General features: G+C 32.6%; 1 protein-coding gene across 1 annotated transcript; it reads left to right on the forward strand.

Moving 5' to 3' along the window:
- The first annotated feature begins 1,153 nt into the window (after positions 1-1,153).
- On the forward strand, positions 1,154-7,559 carry LOC138320417 (mitochondrial pyruvate carrier 2-like). Its single transcript, XM_069263375.1, has 5 exons — positions 1,154-1,372; positions 3,750-3,790; positions 5,441-5,522; positions 6,641-6,752; positions 7,249-7,559. The coding sequence occupies exons 1-5, from the start codon at positions 1,279-1,281 to the stop codon at positions 7,292-7,294; spliced, it is 375 nt and encodes a 124-aa protein (XP_069119476.1). The 5' UTR covers positions 1,154-1,278; the 3' UTR covers positions 7,295-7,559.
- The last annotated feature ends 12,169 nt before the right edge of the window (positions 7,560-19,728 follow it).

The raw sequence follows: 19,728 nt of genomic DNA on the forward strand, positions 1-19,728 counted from the left end.
GTAAATAGATAGCTATAGTATCTACACGTAAAAAGGACCCTATTATGCTATGTAAGCTTTTCAAATGAAGGGTAAATATATAGTCAATGGGAAGTAACTCGTACTTTTTATCTTCAGACCTTTCCCTGTGCCTTTCGGGGAATCTGTAAAACAAACTCAGAACACATCACTATAGTCTATACGAAAGATATCATTCATTCATCAAATTGTCTTTTTATCCTCAATCGATATAACATCAAAAATCTCACCGAAAGCAAATATTATGAGGTGACTGTTTTCGCAAGGTACTGCATTTCGAAATAATGAATAAATGTATTAATACCGATGGTTGTTCAAATACAGACTAAATATGGCTTATTTTCAATGTATCGTAATAATTTTAAACTACAACAGTGTTAAAGTTATGTTTATAGGATTTAATTCCATATGTTACACGCATTCCTATTGGTTAAATCTTTGAGGTTATTTTTCCATAGACCAAAATAACTAGTATTATGATACAGAACGTTTCTGTGGGGCAGAAACGGCACAGTCATTGGCCAAACTAAATTATTCGATAAGATATCAATTAGCCACAACTCAATTTGTTTTATTGTAAAAGTAAGTAAAATCACGGACATTAATCCCTATAAGTACCTGATTGAGTTATCTGAATGAAATTATAAGCACTGTTCTCAATATATTTTGTGGTTATGAAGTCATAGACAAAAACGGACGGACATTCTTTTTCATAGAAGCGTCTATGAAAAAGAATATCCGTCCGTTTTCTGTCGATGATATCATAATTCTTAAAGATAGTGAGAATAATGCAACAACATGTATTTATTTCCTTTATGTGAAAGTGGCATTTAAACAGAGCCTGATATGTATCATTATCCATAATCATACCAGTAAATGGCTGTCAGTCGCCAGAGTTCGTCTAGATATCATCATAGTGCAATAGAAATATCAAATTTGTCTCCTTATCCTTATTCTATGTTTTTGTATGCTTGCGTTACATGTTCGAGAATGCAAGGTCATTTTCACTGTGTATGATGAAAATGTAAGTAATAGAAATAACATAATTTTTGCAATATATGATTATTTATTTTAATGAATTGATATATTCTGTATATGTAAACATTTAAGAGAACGCGAATACGACAAATATTTGCAAAGCATTATGGGACGGAAGCTAGTACTGTGCATGAAGTACCAGCGAGGTATTATCTTAGACATCTACTAGTTAGTGACACAGGTAATGTAGTCCAAACTAAGGAACGCTAGTCTCACTGTCCAATGAGGGTTCTCTCCAGGATCTACCGGACAGTAGTCACTGTGGCGGATGGATACGTTCCGGAGCGTTATGCGACACAGTGGAACCACCCTGCAGGTAGTTAAAGGGAGGGATATATACTGCATTGCTGCTTATAAGACAAATATGCTGAATTCGATCGTCATGTCTTATCCACCTGTAAAACGATGACCCACTTTAATTCCCTTATCAGAGTCTAATGGTGCAGGACTTGTCAACTTCATATTCCACCAGCATAACCCTCATGTTATTATTTTCCATGACTATGACGTTTTTTTGTCATTAAATAATCAAAATCAGTAATTGTGAAAGAAGATATTTTATGGAAATCTAGGGTTGACACCTGTCGTGTTAGTAGGGCTAGCCCTGGTTTATGGGGTTGATGAGTCATTTTGCGTTTTGCTGTACTACATACATTTGTACGTGTGTTGTTGACGTAACAGTATTCACCCCGATATGAACCTAGAAATCCTTGTTTGTTATATCTGGTCCAACACCATGACTTTCAATTTGAAAAGGAAACCAGTAAAGCAGGTTTCTTAATTAAATGTCCATATGAATTTGACATCAGTAAATAAATCGTTTAACAATACAATATGATCTGATGACGTATACAAAACAAAGTCTATGGTGAATTACACTGATAAGTCTACATACAAAAATGTATTACATTTTTAGATTTAGATAAGGGAGATTGAAATGTCCTAGTGTTGGTTATACTATCAGCATTCAACAACAGTTTTGGTCTTATTTCTTACATAATTAAAATGTATTTGAATATTACATTATCAAGGAACATTTTGACTAAAAATAAAATGAAATACATACCAGTTTCTTGAAACATAAATTGAAATTTGGCGAAACAGACAAGAATGAAATTATTTGAGTGGCACGTTGAATTTCTATTCGATGGAAAAAGCTTTAAAACAATTAACAGGGTATATGTTTACTCTTGGTTTATTAAAAAAAAGATAAGGTAAATTAAAGCAAAATATGTGCATGAAACACATTTCAGTATGCCAAGTTCACCGCGTTCGGAACATATTTCTTCTGTCACCAAATAACGATGCCCTAGTTTTGAGAAAAGAAAGACGTTTTCAACCACAGTTTGTGGGGCAAATCATGCCGATTGGTACGCTCAGATGACAATATGACATTGAATATGTACATCGGTATCAATTGGAGCGCCATAGTTGCGTGTGATATGATTTATAACCACCATTTGCCTGACAATGCCAAAAAGAAATCGATGTGTGTATTTCTGTAAAGTCTAATCTTTGTACCGCCATTATATACTAGTGAATATCATGGCATGGTTATTTGGCGAAAAAAAACATGTTACGAATCTTGTGGACTTGTTTATATTAAAATGTACATTTTTCGCATATTTTGCCCAGATTTATAAGCTTCATATCAATAATAATGCCTAATGTTAGCCCCGTTACATACATACTTTTTATCAACTTACATTTTTGTGTTCAAGTAAATCTAAAATTTTATATCTAGGCACACAAAATATGTTTTCATTAATCATTTGTAGAGCTAGGTATATCTAGATTTATAGGTTTAACATGACTGTGCCTCCATACAAACAGTCACCATTCAGACAGGTAAAAGTGTGCACCCTGGTATTATATATATAATAAAAAATGAAGACAAATCCTTACGGACGAAATCTATAAGAAATAAAAACAATCAACGACTGACTTATAACGTGAATGGGGCGAAAGCGCTCACGTAATAAGTCAGTCGTAATTGTTTTATAGTAAACGTTTACTATCATCATCCCGTATTACTGTTCGTATCCTATTATATAATCGTGTTCGTTTTGTGTGTCTTGATAAAAGGGCAGATCGCCTCGAATTTGACATTTATTTTGTCCACACGGTTGGAATTACTTCTTGATCTCATATTTACCATTTGAAGTAATTCGTATCCTACAGACGTTTGATGGGATCCCGTTGTCATTTGGAAAAATCCTGTTGATATTTCTTCTTTGACCCATATATATCTATAAACAATTCACAGTAATGAACACCTCCTAGAGCTGTGTAACATGGAAAGAATCAGTGTATGGACATTGTGAGTAGGGAAAATTGGTATAAAAAATTACACATTTGGTGTTTGCTTAATTGTTGTAGGTGTGTTCTATACAACCGTACATTTACTATAATTGATCAGCTCTATTATTTTGATTTTATCCACAACAGAGTTAGTGTTGTAGATTACATGTAGCTTCCTTATGTAGCGTGCGTTATAACCATTTATCAAAGTGTCCGTAAGCATGTCTTTGGTTCTCTTAGTGAGCAAATTCAAGAATTCCAAGTACATCAAAATGACGTTATGGAAATTCTCTAGTAAATCATTTCGTATGTTTCTTAAAAGTATTTTATTCCTTTTGAAATGAATTGCTTGTTGAGATCTTTCTTTTTGTGTTGTTTCATATCTGTTGTAGGTCCAAAAACTATATTCTTTTGGGCGCCATGTTTTAAATGGGTAAGTATGAATATTAAGTCACTTACTTTAAATGTTATCTTTAAACCTTTTTAATTTCTTAATTATAGGGGAGTTATCTACCTTCCGACATTGACAACATAGCTAGATAGGTCATCTACGTATTGTCTGTGATCTTAGTAGGGCAATGTTTTGTGATCACGATGTTATTCCTCAAATACATATCATAAATTATGTACACACATACCCTATGTGTCTGTCTGAACAACGGTGACTGTTTAGATTATGCGCTATGCGTAAATAGTAGGTAAATACAAGGTACAGACATCATGAAGTGGTACCTAAGCATGTCGATACATACAAGTATGATCGAAAAAAATATATAGTTGTTTGAATAGATTTATCATAACACGAATTGCACGAAATCATTGTGCATTATTTTGCTAAAATACTTTAGGTATCCTCAGTGTTCAACTTGAAACTGTGTTCCTACAAACTGTACTAGGGTATAATAACATGCACAAGAAATATGTGTGTTGTTAATGGACATTAATGGTAAAGAAAAAAAGAAAATATCTTTTTATAATGATATTTGAAAATAACATCAATTGTCCTCGATGATTATGTTCATCTTGATGACAATAAAACAAAATATATTTTAAAGGTATCAAAAATAATGTTAAAGAACATTGTAACTAGTGAGTTGCCTCCTTTAGACTATTGGTGCACACGTACCTGGGTCCTTGGCCTAATTTCAATCAACAATAATAAATAGTCAGTCGTTATTGTATTTATTCATACATTTAATTTAAAATATGATAATCCATATATAGTTGCGCATAGAAAATATACTCGAAAACATCAATAAGAAAAAGAAAATTTACATAACCCATTTACAGAAACTGACGTCATCAAGTAAAATTAGTTTGATACCTTTTGATATGGACATTCCGATGGACCTAAATGCATTATGGCCATATTCAGATTTATCCCTCAAATATCTATGTTAATGGGCAATGTTGTCTGACGCATTTACTTACGGTCACAAAAAAAACATATCTGATGGTGATCAGTTTGTCACGATCGGAAAGATCTAGGTTGAATAGCGAATGGCTATATATACCAATTATGTCGTTCGTTGACCGTTCCTAGTGTATCTGAAACGAAATAGCTATCATACAAAATAAACACCTTCTTAAGACAGCAAGTATGTTTTAATGATAAATCACTTCAGGGTCCACACCCAACCAATTATAGCCTAGGCAAGTTTACTCATTTTAACCTATAAGTATAACTAAATGGTGAAATGTAAATAACTGAGTTTGGGATGTTTTGCCGTTTGGTATAAATCTAACTTGATTATAGTGAAATTGGGAATAAAGAACCATACGTAGTTTAATAAGATTTTTTCACACATTAACTTCCTATTAATGTTTAATGTGCTGTATCCGTCTCTTGAACGTTGCAAACATTACGATTTCTAAAGTCCCTAAACGGGAGTATCATTAATAATTAGTCGGGCAATATATACTTTTAAATTTTCAAGAAACAAAAATCCTCATTCAGCGGAAATAATATTGCAACTGAATATACATCCCAGTATCCCTATGATGTCAAATGATCACCATGTGAAATGTCGTTAACTAGTCAGCTTTATTCACTAATGTTATCCCACGTTTGGTAAATTTGTAGGTTCTCGTAATAGCTGGTCTGGGAGATGTGACTCGTCCGGCAGAAAAGCTGAGTATACTACAATCTACGGCATTGCTGAGTGGTAAGTAGGTATAAAATAATCAGTATACTACAGTCTACGGCATTACTGAGTGGTAAGTAGGTATAAAATAATCAGTATACTACAGTCTACAGCATTACTGAGTGGTAAGTAGGTATAAAATAATCAGTATACTGCAGTCTACGGCATTACTGAGAGGTAAGTCAGTATAAAATAATCAGTATACTATAGTCTACGGCATTACTGAGTGGTAAGTAGGTATAAAATAATCAGTATACTACATTTTACGGCATTACTGTGTGGTAAGTAGGTATAAAATAATCAGTATACTACAGTCTACGGCATTACTGAGTGGTAAGTAGGTATAAAATAATCAGTATACTATAGTCTACGGCATTACTGAGTGGTAAGTAGGTATAAAATAATCAGTATACTACAGTCTACGGCATTACTGAGTGGTAAGTAGGTATACAATAATCAGTATACTACAGTCTGTGGCATTGCTGAGTGGTAAGTAGGTATAAAATAATCAGTATACTACAGTCTACGGAATTACTGAGTGGTAAGTAGGTAAAAAATAATCAGTATACTACATTTTACGGCATTACTATGTGGTAAGTAGGTATAAAATAATCAGTATACTATAGTCTACGGCATTACTGAGTGGTAAATAGGTATAAAATAATCAGTATACTACAGTTTACGGCATAACTGTGTGGTAAGTAGGTATAAAATAATCATTATACTACAGTCTACGGTATTACTGAGTGGTAAGTAGGTATAAAATAATCAGTATACTACAGTCTACGGCATTACTGAGTGGTAAGTAGGTATAAAATAATCAGTATACTACAGTCTACGGCATTACTGAGTGGTATGTAGGTATAAAATAATCACAATAATGATATATTATCATGTTATCATTGCTGGTACATCAACATATAACCAATTGTTATATATCTACACGGAATACTTAATTGAACACAATATGTGATTATGAAATAACTAATACACCATTTCAAATCTTCTCTAATTGTACTCTACATTAATCTGAAATATATTTTATGTTAAGTCGAGACAAAAACTGATCACTTAATCTTCATGAAAACAACGCAAAAAATGGAAGTAGGAGGTTTTTTAAACAATGCTTTATTTTTCAGGTTTCATTTGGGCAAGATATTCTTTAATTATCGTACCTAGGAACATCAACCTGTGCTTAGTAAACTTGTTTGTGGGTGTAGTAGGCTCACTCCAGCTAAGCCGTATATATGCGTAAGTATCTAACGTCAATACATTCATAGTATTCGGATATTCATTTGCTGATTTAACTTAAGTAAGTGTATCAGGTTTTTAATGAATTTGTGAAAGTGCAGGTAATGTCAGTTTAGATGATGAAAGAAAGAAATGCATTATAAACAAATTTGAATATTTTCGTATTCATATGGCATTTTAAATTAGTACATGATGTAACTGTTATTCAATATTTTTATTGAATTTTAAATGTGTACATGCTTACAGTCATTTAAGATTAAGATGGTTTTCGAATTTCGTAATATTTTGAAATACATTCTGCTATTTGTTTTATATCCTTTTGAACTTGTTAACGTAGTAACTGAACGTTAACAGTTCATTAAAGTATTTGAATCTGTATCAATTGCACATTCACGATTTTTCAATTCTATTATCATTTTTGTTATTTTGACTAGACAAACAATATCATTTTGGACACTGCATTGTTGTACTTATGTCTCGACCCTTTGTTTTATAGGTACCACAATTCACTTACAACACCTGTAAAGGAAGAACAGAAATAATTGGTCACTGGATGTGTTTATTGTACGACTGTATATAATGACAATCCAGGAATGGTTAGGCAATATCTTTTTTTCGATTAGATATTGGTACGCTTCTACATAAACATAGATCAGTTCCTAAGAGATTACATGTTTTCACGTGTTCTCATTCAGTCAATGTTATTTAATTTAACTGTCATCCATTATACGAAAGACATCTCATCAAAGGATCTGACGTCATTGAAATAAATGCAAATATTTACGATGTATTGTGTTCGCCCTACAATTGAATTACAATTATTATTTCATCTTTCACTGTTATGAATATCATTTATCACTGGGAAATGAATTATGTATCGATATTTAGAAATATCCCAATCAACAAACGTCTTTCATTTATCATTTATCTATCGATTGTTACTATCTGCGAAAGGCTTGAACATGCGTGCTGGAATGGAGTTTTAAACAGACTTGTTTCGTCTTAAATGAATAATTATGTATATTGTACAAAATATGCATTATTTATTTATTTATTCATATGAGGTTTCTGTAAAATTTCTTACAAAAAAAAATAGATGCTTTATTTTGGAAGGTATTCAGACCTTGTGTTTGGAATGATCTAATATTATGATATAAATTTTGTGATGGTTTTAAAACCTAAAAGAATATTGGCGGAATGTGTTTTTATTATTGATATTTAGCTTACCTACAGTATATATACATTTATATAGGTTATTTATCTCTATGATTCCAACTTTTGTTCTGCCATTGTCTATTGTACAGAAAATATCTTTTAAATTGATGATATAAAATCTAATTAATTGATAACAAAAAAATTGATGACTTGATAATATATACTCGTAGTGTATAATTGATAATGGTATGGTGCCCTCATTGATTTCAGATCTTCGTTAACTAATTGTGATTCAATAAAGACAATATATCACGGTTCTTATCAAATTAAGGATTAACTTGAATAGATTTTTTATGTTATGGAGATATAACACAAAAATCTGAGTGTACTCTAAATAAACCGCGAAGCGGTTTATGATGAGAGTACACTCAGATTTTTGTGTTATATCTCCATAACATAAAAAATCTATTAAAATTAATCCTTATAATTCAATTTACTAAAGATAATCTCTTCAACATTTAAAATTTATTTTGGGACTCTTTTGTCTATGAAATTATTACGCCGTCATCTCAGCCAATCAGAAGCGACGTTACAAACGGCGACGCCATTTTTTCCTTTATGGGCTGATAAAGTAAATTTTTAAGCCAATGAAAATGCTCGTAACAAGTAAAATTGAATTATTGCATAATAACTATTGGTATTATTAAATTACATGCATTAATTCATTAATTGTCAATATTGTGGTGCTGTATATTTTTATTTAACCACTACACAAATCAATCACCCTACATATGATTATCATCTTCATAGCAATTTTAAATAAAATTATTTAAATTTATTGAAAAACAACAACATAGAAATAGTTTATCAAACTGATCAGGTGATGATTTCCAAACTTTAATCAGACGTCCCAGTATGAGCACGTTAGTGAAAGCCTGGCACAGTAAAACATTGATATGTACATTGTAAACACCAAGAGAAAGCCTGGCACAGTAAAACATTGATATGTACATTGTACACACCAAGAGAAAGCCTGGCACAGTAAAACATTGATATGTACATTGTAAACAACAAGTGAGAGCCTGGCACAGTAAAACATTGATATGTACATTGTAAACACCAAGAGAAAGCCTGGCACAGTAAAACATTGATATGTACATTGTAAACACCAAGTGAGAGCCTGGCACAGTAAAACATTGATATGTACATTGTAAACACCAAGTGAGAGCCTGGCACAGTAAAACATTGATATGTACATTGTAAACACCAAGAGAAAGCCCGGCACAGTAAAACATTGATATGTACATTGTAAACACCAAGTGAGAGCCTGGCACATTTAAACATTGATATGTACATTGTAAACACCAAGTGAGAGCCTGGCACAGTAAAACATGGATGTGTACATTGTAAACACCAAGTGAGAGCCTGGCACAGTAAAACATTGATATGTACATTGTAAACACCAAGTGAGAGCCTGGCACAGTAAAACATTGATATGTTACATTGTAAACACCAAGTGAAAGCCTGGCACAGTAAAACATTGATATGTACATTGTAAACACCAAGTGAGAGCCTGGCACAGTAAAACATTGATATGTACATTGTAAACACCAAGAGAAAGCCTGGCACAGTAAAACATTGATATGTACATTGTAAACACCAAGTGAGAGCCTGGCACAGTAAAACATTGATATGTACATTGTAAACACCAAGTAAGAGCCTGGCACAGTAAAAACATTGATATGTACATTGTAAACACCAAGTGAGAGCCTGGCACAGTAAAACATTGATATGTACATTGTAAACACCAAGTGAAAGCCTGGCACAGTAAAACATTGATATGTACATTGTAAACACCAAGTGAAAGCCTGGCACAGTAAAACATTGATATGTACATTGTAAACACCAAGTGAAAGCCTGGCACAGTAAAACATTGATATGTACATTGTAAACACCAAGTGAGAGCCTGGCACAGTAAAACATTGATATGTACATTGTAAACACCAAGTGAAAGCCTGGCACAGTAAAACATTGATATGTACATTGTTAACACCAAGTGAAAGCCTGGCACAGTAAAACATTGATATGTACATTGTAAACACCAAGAGAAAGCCCGGCACAGTAAAACATTGATATGTACATTGTAAACAACAAGTGAGAGCCTGGCACAGTAAAACATTGATATGTACATTGTAAACACCAAGTGAGAGCCTGGCACAGTAAAACATTGATATGTACATTGTAAACACCAAGTGAGAGCCTGGCACAGTAAAACATTGATATGTACATTGTAAACACCAAGTGAGAGCCTGGCACAGTAAAACATTGATATGTACATTGTAAACACCAAGTGAGAGCCTGGCACAGTAAAACATTGATATGTACATTGTAAACACCAAGTGAGAGCCTGGCACAGTAAAACATTGATATGTACATTGTAAACACCAAGTGAAAGCCTGGCACAGTAAAACATTGATATGTACATTGTAAACACCAAGTGAAAGCCTGGCACAGTAAAACATTGATATGTACATTGTAAACACCAAGTGAGAGCCTGGCACAGTAAAACATTGATATGTACATTGTAAACACCAAGTGAGAGCCTGGCACAGTAAAACATTAATATGTACATTGTAAACAACAAGTGAAAGCCTGGCACAGTAAAACATTGATATGTACATTGTAAACACCAAGTGAAAGCCTGGCACAGTAAAACATTGATATGTACATTGTAAACACCAAGAGAAAGCCCGGCACAGTAAAACATTGGTATGTACATTGTAAACAACAAGTGAAAGCCCGGCACAGTAAAACATTGATATGTACATTGTAAACACCAAGTGAGAGCCTGGCACAGTAAAACATTGATATGTACATTGTAAACACCAAGTGAGAGCCTGGCACAGTAAAACATTGATATGTACATTGTAAACACCAAGTGAGAGCCTGGCACAGTAAAACATTGATATGTACATTGTAAACACCAAGTGAGAGCCTGGCACAGTAAAACATTGATATGTACATTGTAAACACCAAGTGAGAGCCTGGCACAGTAAAACATTGATATGTACATTGTAAACACCAAGTGAGAGCCTGGCACAGTAAAACATTGATATGTACATTGTAAACACCAAGTGAGAGCCTGGCACAGTAAAACATTGATATGTACATTGTAAACACCAAGTGAGAGCCTGGCACAGTAAAACATTGATATGTACATTGTAAACACCAAGTGAGAGCCTGGCACAGTAAAACATTGATATGTACATTGTAAACACCAAGTGAGAGCCTGGCACAGTAAAACATTGATATGTACATTGTAAACACCAAGTGAAAGCCTGGCACAGTAAAACATTGATATGTACATTGTAAACACCAAGTGAAAGCCTGGCACAGTAAAACATTGATATGTACATTGTAAACACCAAGTGAGAGCCTGGCACAGTAAAACATTGATATGTACATTGTAAACACCAAGTGAGAGCCTGGCACAGTAAAACATTGATATGTACATTGTAAACACCAAGTGAGAGCCTGGCACAGTAAAACATTGATATGTACATTGTAAACACCAAGTGAGAGCCTGGCACAGTAAAACATTGATATGTACATTGTAAACACCAAGTGAGAGCCTGGCACAGTAAAACATTGATATGTACATTGTAAACACCAAGTGAGAGCCTGGCACAGTAAAACATTGATATGTACATTGTAAACACCAAGTGAAAGCCTGGCACAGTAAAACATTGATATGTACATTGTAAACACCAAGTGAGAGCCTGGCAAACACCAAGTGAAAGCCTGGCACAGTAAAACATTGATATTTACATTGTAAACACCAAGTAAACACCAACATCAAATATATTTTTCTGAGACAGTAAAAGAAACAGTTACATGAAAACCTTTATTCGATTTTGTTAAATACTAAACTTAACATAAAACCATTGTCATCGTTCATCTTTAAGTAAGTGGCTCAAACGTTGTGCAAATTTTCCGGAACAGAATATCAATGACTCATACTAGATGTATTGCTATAAATGTAGTATTTTAGCAATATTGTATAATAGAGATTAACGCTTCAGAAACCAAGAATATTTTATCATAGGTTACCGTCACAAGTCATGACGAGTAATTTTAACGTGCGAATCTCAAAGGTACGCCCTTTTTAATGTGCGGAAAATGTACCTGTACGTGAATTGAGATGAATGTCATAGTTGTTGGCGTTTGACTTTTATTTGACGCTATACGTACAGTTCGAACATATCGGAAACTGGTTAAATAATATATCAGCCGATCCTTTATTTCGCAGGAACTTTGTTAATTTCCGGAGCACAATGACCAAAATGTGACGCCATTTTCATCAAGTGTCCATGATATATTTCAAACTTTCACTTGTTCAATTTTATATTGATTAGATATTCTCGCAAGCTTGTTTATAGAATTGTTTGTAAAATGTAGAATTAGGACATAAAATGTGTGTATTTGTTGAGTCAGTGACCCGATCATATCAATGTATCGTGTCAGGTTAACGTTAATATAAAAATGAACGTCTAACATTACATCAAGAATGTAATAAATATTAATATTTACATATATCGACTACACTTGCATAATCGCAGAAGTTGTGGAAGAATACACACACCGGAACACTGTTTTCCACAAGTAGTGTGGATGCACATCTGATTAGGCCTATTTAGACCATCTTAATTGACAAATCCTCAATGTAATGAAATATGTTAGAAATATTGATTAGATTGAATGAAAACATTTTTTTATTGTAGAACTATATTTTGTTTACACTCTGATCTCGACACATTTCCCGTCAAATCGAAGCCAACTGTTCCGGTTATCATTCAATTAACCAGCTGTTACACAAATAGTAAAACGTTGAAAAAAACAAAGATTTATCTCATCGGAATACTAAATTTAAACGAAATGGTCGGTAGAAATGTAATTATAAGGAATGTTTTTTTTTTAGTTACTATTGATTGTTGTTAACTCGTGTGTAAACTGCAGATAGATAGTTTAAATAATGCGCGTCGTAATGACCTACAAAATGTACATACTGCCCTCTGTTTTCAGTGATACCTAAAATTTAAACGTCCACGAGACCAGGAAGTAAAGATACGACTCCACTGGCGTTAAACCTACTGACATTTAAACAATAAGTGATAACACCGATTTGACACCACAGAACATACCTAATAAACGGCATGTAAAGTGTCACCGCCTTGAAGCATGGCAGTTAATTCTATACCGAGATATAAATACCGTAATGGGCTTTAAATCATGGCTTTTATTGTGCTATGTTCTAAGCCTATGTATATAGCATTGGGTATAATTTAAAAAAAAACCCAAACATTTTGGAGTTACTTTGATCATTTTTATTGGCGGATACGTCTTACGTCAAATGATAATGTTGATATTTGTAGATAAGTAGAAAATCGTGATCAAGTACACTTTGTGTCTATGTTACCTCAATACAATTAGCTTCAGTTGGAGAAAAATTTATTACGTAATTTCTTTGATATTTTGCGGGTATTCGGGGTAAAACGAAGAAGCCTATAGACTATATAACAACACACAATAAACTTCCACTCGCGTTTGTTTCTTATTTCAAATACCTTAACATATTCCAAACAAAATTACTTTAACAAAACTAAAAAAAAGAACGAAAAGACAACATAATATAAAAACAATGATATGACGGGAACTCGTTAATTAGTTTATATTATTATCTTAGTAGAGCCTGTATATACTGCCTCAAAGGTTACTTAACTATTATACTGTTATACCATTTCTACCCTCATACTATGTATTATACTGCCATGTCGTCCGCTCTCAGGTGAGAGAAGGACAGTGACCGGTATTCTGGGTGTATCTGGGTATCTGTTACTATAGGAGCAATGTTTAAGGCCAAACTAAGAAGCCGAGGTGTATACGAAATAAAGAAGTAATACTAATAAAAGTTTGTCAATCGCTCAACTTTTGTTTATTCCTTAAAATTGATTATTTCGTGATATTATAGCGATATGACGGGGCAGACATCGCTTTTGTTGGTTGGACAATAGAGGGTGTAGCCGGTATTGAGTTACAAAACAGATATATATAGTAACAGATGTTGTTATACCTAACTTAAATCGTTAGCAATACAACCTCACCGTACACAGTCGTGAGTGAGTGATTTATATATACAAATGTAAACAGTAAGTTATCAACACACCCAAATATACAACTTTAGATGTAAAATCATAGTTCATAGTTCATTTGAGACACTTTAGATGTAAAATCATAGTTCATAGTTCATTTGAGACACTCTGTTAAATTCATTAAATTCAAACCTGAAACCACTATGCATATATTTGCGAGCTAACAGATGATATAACCCTACCTAATGACAGTATTTTAGGGAAGTCTTTTTTCTATTTCACCTAGTAGTTTGGATATTGCAGATTGCGAAACGATCTATATATGTAGTACTCCAACTATAGGCCTTATCCATTAAATCTTCTTGTAATCACGATGTTTGATTAAAATAATGGCCGTTCTGCAAATGCCTTATTCCATACAAATTATTTTTATTCCATTTTAAGGCTTATTTCACGCATACATGGAAATAGAAGACTACTTCGCCACACCTCTTTTCAGTTTTGATACCGAATTCATATAAACGAATTTGGATGCATAAATATTGTTTTTCTGATGTGGTTTACTAGTTTGTACTTAATTTACATTAAAACATTATTTTCAATTCGAAATGTAGACACTGCGTAATTACTGAATTTTGAAAGACATGTTTAGTTTGAGAAAAAAATGATAAAACCTCTAAATAACAATAAGCTGACACATATAATTTTTAATTATCTGATAGACGTTAAACTTGTTCTAGGAAACGAAGCATATTGGTTTATATATATTAATTGTCAACACCGAAGATGCCACTCACGTATAAATGTTTCCTGGAAGGCAAATCTGCCTTTTTATGAAGTAGACAGATAATACTTGAATAACTCCCTTCTATTGAAATGATAACTATTTTCCCATGAAGACAATTTCTACAAATTATTATATCGAATGCTTTTAACAAATTTTGATGTCGATGACAATACTATTTCCACAATAACAGTATTTCTTTATTGATTCTATTGTCTCAAAGTTAGCATTGATATGTCACTATGTTTTAATTTCATAGGAGTATGATTCTCACAAAATTTATCTCATAACCAGATGATAATTAAAAAAAAAAAAAACCCAGTTACATCAATGATTATAATTTATTTTCCAGACTACGTAATGAAATAAGATATGTCTACACACATACGATTCCATTGATGTTCCAGTGGATTATCTTTCCAAATCACTACGCAACGTCAATGTTTCTATTGTGACGTCACGATAACTTCGGGTTGGAAAAACAAAATTACATAATATATTATATTGAACAACCTGTTAACTATAAAATTTTAGAATTATGGTATTTAATTGTTATGTTTATCGGCCGTAAAAGAGATTGTGATTCTCACATCTTAACGTCGGCAGACAAAACAACTTAAATGTGTTTTACTATCCAAAAGTACTTTGAAAATAAATGTTGTCTCCGGTGGCCACCAAGGCTGAGACAGATATACATCAGACGATATGTGGACACGCCCTGCTCCAAATAGTAAGTGAAACGTTCTTATATTTGGTTTTAAATAGATAAACAAGTGCCTAGCGTACTCATGTAATTGTTGCAATTGATATTATTGACTGTGGTATATATAAAAGACTACAAAAATCCTTGTGAAAGGGAATGTGATAAAACGCCAGATACGCTTTACACATTATGTGTACCAAGGACAGAAATCACACTTTTAAGTTTTGCGTCAGACTACTGAAAGTCAATGTATTGATCCTTTGCCAGTAGGATATAGATTTGGGTGGTCTATGTGATTGGTCAATGAGAAGGTACCGTATAGCAAAGAGGTTTTCGCGGGACGATAATTTTGCGATTAGATCACATTGATGTGAACGGGAGAATCTGAACTGCGAAATAAGTAATACATGTGTTATATATATACTCTTATAATTTTATAGCGAAATAATGCGCTAAAACCTAGTTATAACATTTTGAGTTAAGATCGCGAAACCCACATAAAAGATCGGTTATAGGGACAAAGAGACGTCAGTTTGTGATGGTGGTGTGGGTGTTTTTGGTATAGTCCTCAACATTTCTAAGGGACAACTTATTCTAGGAGTGCACTAAATATGCATTAATATACATGTAGGTAATAAATCGGTTGTAATGAACGTTGAAGTAGTAAGTATCATTTTGAACTGCCCGTAAATGGCTGTTATTGTCGGTGTGTGTAATGCGAAGAATAATGGTAGCTACCGGTTTGTTGGTCGACCCTGAACTCGTACAGGCTTGGGTATGGGATATCGTACACGTTTCAAACGATATTAATTCAAATCGTTCACAATACTATGAAATGTGTCAATTTTTCTATTTTATTTTCATAAAGGATGCATAACAATGGATGTGATTATTAGACAGAATGAACTCCACTGACTCGTCACATGATCATATTAATGAAGTCACTTAAAATGTGTGTCATCTTTAATACCACATTATAAAATATATGCCAGCACAAATCAGGGTTTTCGAATAGAAAGATATACCGGCGAAAACCTTTATAAATAGGACTTTCAAACTAATCCTTATCTCTCATATGTAAAAAATATATGTAGCATTTGGAATGTGTACCGACATAACTACAGCTGTAGGTGTTTTAGCCACTACAAAAGGAAACTGTTAAAGAATATCTATCTATTGAAATATCCATTGCAATAATTCAATAGAAATTTTAATACTGACAATTGAGATACACATGAACACCTGTAATTATTATTTACATACCATTAGATTATGTAATTTTGTTTCACGAAGATGAACATTTGTTTGACTTAAAAACTTTATTTCCACGAATTCGTACTCAGGTAAGCTACATAATACGACAAGGACACACATTCCATGTTAGATCTGAAAGAAATATTGTTTGGCGTTTTATATATATGTAATTCAGACAGTTATCTCCCATTTAAATTGGTCCACCAGAAAACAATGAAGTGCTTTATACGCCAACCTCTCAAGGAACCTCTCCCAGTGAACACCGTCAACTTACCTGAAGTATTATCTGCTGGCAGTATTGGCCTTCTCTCAATGTATTCAATTTATTGATTTTATCGAATTTCCAGGTTGCTTGGTCAACAGATATTTGACGGTAATTTACGGTAAGAAACAACTTACAGTTCTTGTTTAATCCACTACAATGTATATACAGATATATATACCTTTCTTGACCAATGCTTCACTAATATTTATAAGTTATATAAAACTAAAAGTGGGATACCTTGTTGAACGATATTTAAGTACTGTTAGTATTTCTGTTAATTGGTGTTTTTGTACACAAATATGCTAAATCAAACTGAATTTTGAAAGTAAATAAATAAAACATATATTAAAATCCATCGTGTTCAATAAAATCCTGAACGGATGCCGGAATGATGTTTCATTTTATAGCAATAAGAAAGATTTCGCAATATTTTCTAGTTGAATATTTCTTTCATATCTTTATATTACTTTTTTCTCATTTGTGATTGATACACAAATGTACTTGCATAATACATGACACACAGAGGATTGATATATTTTCTTAGAATGATTACTTACCTCTATAGACATTAGGGCATAGGTAACAACATACAACATCATGGGTCAAAGGTCATAAAGTGAAAACGTCTTCTACACCCTACGTGAATCTAACTTTTAATTATCAGTTTATAAATAACTTTATTAAGTAATTGGTTTAGATGTTCGAGATATAGATAATATACCATTTTGTTTAACATGTTCTAGATAACAATGATATATCATTTTTAGCATGTCCTAGAAAACCGTGATATACCTTTTTTTAGCATGTCCTAGATAACCGTGATATACTTTTTTTAGCATGTCCTAGAAAACCATGATATACCTTTTTTTAGCATGTCCTAGAAAACCATGATATACCTTTTTTTAGCATGTCCTAGATAAACATAATACACTATTTTGTTGAAAATGTCCTAGATAAACATGATATACCATTTTGTTGAAAATGTCCTAGTTAAACATAATATATCATTTGTTTATCATGTCCTAGATAAACATGATATACCATTTTGTTGAAAATGTCCTAGATAAACATGATATACCATTTTGTTGAAAATGTCCTAGATAGACATGATATACCGTTTTGTTGAAAATGTCCTAGATAAACATGATATACCATTTTGTTGAAAATGTCCTAGTTAAACATAATAAATCATTTGTTTATCATGTCCTAGTTAAACATAATATATCATTTGTTTATCATGTCCTAGTTAAACATAATATATCATTTGTTTAGCATATCCTAGATAAACATAATATCCCATTTTGTTTAGCATGTACTAAATAAACATAATATACCATTTTGTTTAGAATGTCCTAGATAAATATCATTTCAATTTCTTAAGATGAAAGTATAATCGTCATATTAGTTATTCTTCCATATCTAATTATTTAAGGGTATATCTAAATCACACTTTGCACATCTTCCGATCGTACAAATGACGGAATTACCTATCTCTCATATATATTTTTGATACAACTCACAATCTGTCTGATATTCAATTATTTTGCCCATATAATATTTCACATATGTCACTATAACCTGTAGCGATATGTCGCTGTAGGTTTATGATATGAATATAATTTTATATGAGGTTTTAGGAAACTCACAGCGCTAAGGTTTACAAAAATATATGAGACTCGTGTCATAAAATTCATAAGAAATGGACACTCATTGAATATCTTATATTTGCCAAGGACAGTCACAATATACCCCATCAAAGTAGGCGGTATACAACATGTTCCAAAGACTTTCTTTACTTTATTTTTACTGCGTATTTCATTAGGATATTTGGTTACCACATACAAATATATCTCTTTTCATTTGAGCATGAAGCAACTCAGATAAGAGTTAGCGACTTTGACAATTGTAAAGGTACTCGACTCTATATATATCTATGAAGCTAGTCTATCATATACTCAATTAGGTCATAACTGATCACAAAGTTATAAAATGAACGACTGTTTTTTTAACAATATATGCTTTCTTAATATGTTTTGATTACAATTTTGTAAGTATTTTTAAGTAATTTTAAGTGTAGTATTTACTTCCCGCAAGATAGGTCTATTGAGTGTTTTTTTGTTTTATTAGTTTAACATGTTATTAATGGCCAGGGTCAGAAAAGCCAGAGTTCCAGAAGAAAAATCACCTACCAGTGGTAAGTACTTGGAAACTGTCCCACATGGGATTCAAACACACAACCAAGAGGTGGAGGGCTTCGTGACTGGACCGGCCAGTTATGTGTCTATTGAGTGTACAAATGTTTGTACAAATAACATATTTCCTTGTACGTTAAATAAATCTTAGTATAATTTTTTACATTAATATCTGGTTTGTTGAGCTTTCCCTCATGAACGAGAATTATGTTGAGATTTAGCGATCATGGAATGAACTGATGATAATTTTATAAGATAGTGTATCTGTATTAAAATATTATCTTAAGATGTTAATATTTACAGCTGAAGATGATTTATCATTTGGTTTTATTTTCTTATGAAATCTAATCAGCGATAGGCATTTCCTGAGGGTAAAGTTCCGATTTGCCTCACGGAAATTCACTTTTAGAATATCTTAAAGTACGTTGATTCATTTTTCAGACTAATACATCAATTGTGATATTGCCATGTCGT

This window comes from Argopecten irradians, chromosome 4, assembly GCF_041381155.1.
Source record: "Argopecten irradians isolate NY chromosome 4, Ai_NY, whole genome shotgun sequence".
Lineage (NCBI taxonomy): Eukaryota > Metazoa > Mollusca > Bivalvia > Pectinida > Pectinidae > Argopecten > Argopecten irradians.

Bases quoted from the DNA above. Each gene is read 5' to 3' on its own strand.
- LOC138320417 (XM_069263375.1), top strand. From the start codon at position 1,279: ATGAGGGTTCTCTCCAGGATCTACCGGACAGTAGTCACTGTGGCGGAT. The intron at 1,373-3,749 runs GTAGTTAAAGGG...TATCTGTTGTAG, and splicing joins ACAGTGGAACCACCCTGCAG to GTCCAAAAACTATATTCTTT. The intron at 6,753-7,248 runs GTAAGTATCTAA...TTTGTTTTATAG, and splicing joins CAGCTAAGCCGTATATATGC to GTACCACAATTCACTTACAA.